Raw genomic sequence first — 5,550 nt, 5'->3', positions numbered from 1 at the left:
AGAGTTATAAGACTTGAGACTTACCGCTGAGCTACTAGGCAGCAAATGTGAAATAAAAAGGAAATAAAACTTATAATGATAGAAAAAAAAACTACAGCAACAAAGCAAGTAATTAATCAGGAAATATTTTTTTCATATTAAACGCTTGTTGAACTGTGGTTCTACAAATTGTATTTATGTTTTAATATGCCTCCAGGTGGCTCAGTTTCAATTCTGTATTCATTTTCATTTAAATGCTGTCTGTTTCTCTTTGATTATTCTGTTTCTTATTTTAATAGGGTATTTAAAAACTGTTTATTTTGCTGAATTTTCCCTCAAATGTACCTAAGGGTTATCTGCGGTAGCTCTTCCTAATTTTGAAGTGGTAGAATAGAGGGAACGCAGCCAGCTAACGCCACCATCCGCTAACTCTTAGGCTAATATTTTACTAACGAATAATGGGATTGACCATCACGTCTGAAAAGTGCGAACATGTTCGACGATGGGTTTCGATCCCGCGACCCGCAAATTATGAGTCGAATGTCCTGATCATCAGGCCTTGTCAGGCCAGACAACTGACTATACACTAAGCGAAATCACTGTGACAAAATCGGGTTTAACTTTTAGTAAGATTTCACAGTGTAATAACCTCTCAAAAACGTACAGAAGTCTAGTTTTTTGCCTTGCTAAATCTTTGAAGTGTTTAAAGAAATTTCGTTTTATTTGGGCCAGGGAAACCGATCTAAAGATAGATTATTTTTAAATATGGAGCGAGAGAATGAACAAAAATAATTGCCAAAGCTAATAAATCTTAATACTCGTTGTATTGAGATGTGCGCGTTTACTTGAATTCAACTTTTTTTATATAAGTGCTTATAAATTTATATCTTATATTGTAATGTCTGTGATTACTGCATAATAATGTATTTTATTACTCAGTTATCTTTCAAATGACGCTGGGAGACAAGTAAGATCTAAACAATCTCATTGATCAAGAAATTAAAAATGAAACTCAAACTTCTTAAATACTGTTATATAAATTCTTATAGAACTAAAAATTGTGAATTGAAAATTTCTTGCTCGTGTTTTAAAGCTATTATTACTAGCAGAAAAAGTAAACATTTTATATAAAAAAAGCCTTATTTTTCTGGGAAGTACTGTACGGGAAAAGTGTTCGAATTGTGCTCCTTTGTCATAAGCAACTCATTGCATCAAAATGATTCAATGTACAAAGCTAAAAATTTTCATAAGTTCTACTGATATAAACGGCAATGTTTTATATATTAAAAGTGGTACAGTTTATTGAAGAAATGATAGTTTTTTAAGAGTTTCAGTTTCTTAGGACTACATTAAAAAATTATACCAATAAAGATCTAATCAAACCCTCACCAGTCCCAGTAAAAGTCGTGTTTTTGTTGTGAGGAGAGTACTTTGATTTAAAACTGTGTTTTATTATAAATAAATAGTTGTTGCACATACCACAGTCATTTCTGCAATTGTTTGAATCTTGAATACCCAAAGTGTGAAATTATTTATGGAATTTTGTTTGGGGTGCCATTCAGTAGATGGTGCAGAAGTTTTGGTTACATAAATAGATACTGACATACATGCTACGTCCATTATAGTAAGATTAACAACAGCAACAACAAAATACAAATATTGCGATTATGTGTTTTAGGATGTCGAAGATGCCATCGTGAAGGGAGAGTTGGTACTACAAAAGAGAGAAAAAGACTTGAACTACGTAGATTCGCTAGAAAACGATCAGGACTTTGTCTTTAAACAACTGAAAAGACTCTTGAATATAATTGAAAAGAGGAGAAGAAGAGCCACAACGTTGTTTTGTTCTGAAAATAACAGAAAACATTTTTTGTTATTTGTCAATCCAAAGAAAGTCCAACATTCTTTACATCCAAGGTAAGTTTCTTATATATTTTAAGCCAAGATAATCAAAATTAATTGAGTCCATAAAAGTTATATTGTAGTCATGATAAAATATTTTCTTTCTGAAATATTCGAAAGTTTTTCTTTTTAAACATTCGATAGATGGCACCACCATGCAATTGCTGCAAGATGCAGTAACTGTTTCAGAACTGCTGTTTGTTTAGCGAATGGACATCACTTAGTTATTCAGCATTTTGATTTTAAATTGGCACAACAACAAGTTTATCGAATTACTTACTAGAATATTTAATACTTCTCTATTAAAAATCTTCATAATAATATCCTCACAGTAAAAATAATTGCGTGTATTTGAGTCTGTTTTTAAGCAGATTGTCAGAAATGTGGGTCTCAATAATCCTGAATCTAGCAAGTGATGTGGAGATCAGTTATGAATTATATTTATACTATAGTTTTTAAAATTATCAAACAATTTTTGAGAAAGTTAGGTATTGTTTACTAACTCATTCAGTGATGGAGGTGAGTTTGAAATTCTCATTTGTAAAGAATATGTAACATTTTTCTTGTATAAGAACAGAAATGTTTTAATTAAGGTAAAAGATATTTTGAAGTTAATTGTTGAAATATAAATGTGTTAAGAAATAACACACTTCTCTCATATGAATAGTTTCTAACATTAACAGTTAGTGTGTTTAATAAGGTATGTATTGAAATATTGAGAACATTTATGAGTTTGTTCTCCTTGCTGGGGATGTTACAACTGGTAAGACTGCATCTATTTTATAGGATTCAAGTGACTTCAGAGAGAAAAATACCAGTGTATCTCCATCCTGGTCAGTCTCCACTGGCAGATAAAGGGAGGAGGCGAGTGCCACACCTAAGCATTCCTTACAGAGCAGTGATCAAGGGAAAATACTCACACTTACCCCAGAGACTAGGAAAACAAATCCAACCACATTCAGGAACTGTCACAACTTATGGATCCTGTGCTTATAGGAGTAGTTCTTGTGATTTCGACAATGATAGTCACAAGTTCTATAGTTTCCAGCAAATGATCGCTGCAGATGTTACAGGGATGAGATATGCAGAAAGTGAGCTTTATATTTAATATGTATTTGCAATTATTATAGTTATAATTAGAATAATTCTGTATTTTATGGCTGATCAGTACATTGCATTGATTATTTCAATATCCACGTACTTAAAATTGTCATATGTAAATACCAAACAAATAAACATTAGTAAAATGTTTATGTTAAATATATTGTCTCATTACACAACAACTAAATGGTAATTAAAATTATCTTATTCTGTACATTGTATTTCTCTAAAAATCAGTAAATAATATCTTAATTAATGACCATATAATCATTTTGATCATACGTTTTATTGTTTAGAGGTGATACATTTAAGTTCCTACTTGCATGTTTTAAATTATTTCTAGATCACTTTTAATAATAGTTTAGTATCTTTATAGATATGTTCCAGACATTTTCACTCATACGTGTAATTTTTTTTATATTCTAAAGATACAGGCACTTGAGTCATGTTTCTTGTAATGTTTTTTATTGTGTTTTGGCTTTTTTTTACCTTTAGTGAAATATTTTTCAATTTTAACTATTTATTTCAAAAACAAAACACATGTACAACAAAAGTTTGGCTTCACCAAAGTGTCCAATTCCAGTCAATGAGCCTTAAAATGTTTACTGTCTTTCAAAATTTGTAGTGCATACTGGAAGGATTTACACATTTTGATAAAAGTTTAGAAAAACAACCTTTACACTGCAGATGAATATAAAAGAATATATTTTTTATTTCAATCAATGTTTCACCTTTGCGGCTTCATCAGGGTTAATAAAAACAACTGTTTGATAGTAAAATATTATTTTATATTTATTTGGAGTGTAAAGGTTGTTTTTCTAAACTTTTATTAAAACGTTTACTGTCTTGTAAAAGATAATAATGAACAGATTTATGGGATTCAAGTAGTTTTAAAACACTAAACAGATTTGTTTCTGATGAATTATTACTAGGATGTGATTCAGCAAATAACCAAGTATCATTCAACATGGTAGACCATGATGCATGCAGGACTTCCCATTGTTTTGATGAAAAACAAGGAAAGATAAACAGCATTGAATCAATGCCAGCTTGGTCATGTAGAGAATTGGAAAAGACAAAGCCCATTTTTGCATCAGATGATGAGTTTTGGGAAGCACTTCAATCTGACTATGATTATCTAATGGATGAAGAATTGATGAAGACTTGTAAAGTAAGTATCAGTCATTGATTATCATCTTTTTTGTAAATCAGACTAGTGTTAGTATCACTCTTCCGCTTATCTTCAGGTTTGTAAAAATGTTTATGACAAGCAAAAATGGTCTACAAAAATTAATAACAAGATAAGTAGTAGCATTAATTCTGTCCATTAACCAATTTTTTATAAAATAGTTGTTTTAGATTTACTGAAATAAATATAAAGAACTTTATATTATACAATATTTTACTCCCCACCACTTGCTGATTCAGGGGGTTCCAAAATGTACTCTGTTCATCAGAAAAAATCCTGTGAATATAAAATCTCAAGATCTTCTTGCCAGATTTTCTTCAAATTAAGATGAGAGGTGTATAACATAAAAATCCTGATCTGATTAGGTTTTGTTCATGCATAAAATTTATGTAATGTGAATGAATATTCAGTGGTAAGATAACATTTTGCTAAATGTGGAATCTTGCAAAATAAGAACATTTCCTGTTTGAACAAAACATTTGGCTGGACATGGAATCATTCAAATCATGAACATTTCCTGTTTATATATAATAAAATTTGGTTAGGTATTAAATCATGTAAAATAAAAATATTTTTTTGAGTAAGGAAACACATTGTGTTAATATAATAACAAGTTGGCAAACAATGATTTATAAATACAATAAAGTGATTTATTTCAGGAGAACATTCTACATGTTTCAAGAGAATATTGGTCTGTCTTCTTTACGTATGGTCTGCGTTAAAACATGTAGTATGTTTCCCCAAAATAAATCACTTCATTATGCTTATAAATTGTTGTTTGCTAACTTATTATTAAAAACGTTTCTTGTTTGAACATAATAACATTTTCCACATATAGAATTATGGCAAATAAGAACATTTGTTGTATGAACATTGTGTTAGATATGGAATCCTGCAAAATATATACAATTTCAAAGTGTTGGACTGCTATAATATTTTGACAACTTAAGATAAAATCGTTTTTCTGATGAGGGATGGATTATTGCTGAACATAGTGATTTTTTAAATGGTTTTGCACCATCATAGATTATTTTTTCTTTATGCTTTTTCCATTATGATATCATACATATTTTATAAAATAACAAAGGTTCATAAAAAGTTGGCATTGTAAACACTAAAAATGGTAAAATTAAACAAGAGAATTGTGTAATTACAGGAAACATCAGATGAGCTGTCCTTGAGTAGCCCTAATGATGAGACCCCATTCACAACAAGCACATGGTCATTCACAGAACTAATTAACAACTTCAATGTGCTTCAGAACAGCTTAAGTCACTTGATTTCTGTTATAATGAAGATTAATAAATGGGAGAACAAGATGTCCAGAAGGTAAGTCTAACATATTTTACCAAAATTAGTTACTTTAAACCATAATTTTT

The 5,550-nt window shown here is 30.1% G+C and overlaps 1 protein-coding gene across 1 annotated transcript in view; it reads left to right on the top strand.

Annotated features, from left to right (window-relative positions):
* LOC106473594 overlaps positions 1 to 5,550 on the top strand; it is a 46,244-nt gene that overhangs the window by 39,113 nt on the left and 1,581 nt on the right. Inside the window, exons 2-5 of the mRNA XM_013934277.2 lie at positions 1,658 to 1,896; positions 2,668 to 2,972; positions 3,915 to 4,153; positions 5,328 to 5,500. Coding sequence (XP_013789731.1) covers positions 1,658 to 1,896; positions 2,668 to 2,972; positions 3,915 to 4,153; positions 5,328 to 5,500 — 956 coding nt within the window. The remainder of the gene's footprint in view (positions 1 to 1,657; positions 1,897 to 2,667; positions 2,973 to 3,914; positions 4,154 to 5,327; positions 5,501 to 5,550) is intronic.

This window comes from Limulus polyphemus, unplaced genomic scaffold, assembly GCF_000517525.1.
Source record: "Limulus polyphemus unplaced genomic scaffold, Limulus_polyphemus-2.1.2 Scaffold6306, whole genome shotgun sequence".
Taxonomy (NCBI): domain Eukaryota; kingdom Metazoa; phylum Arthropoda; class Merostomata; order Xiphosura; family Limulidae; genus Limulus; species Limulus polyphemus.
Note: the sequence above shows the minus strand (reverse complement) of the source record. Positions and strands in the feature narration are given on the sequence as shown.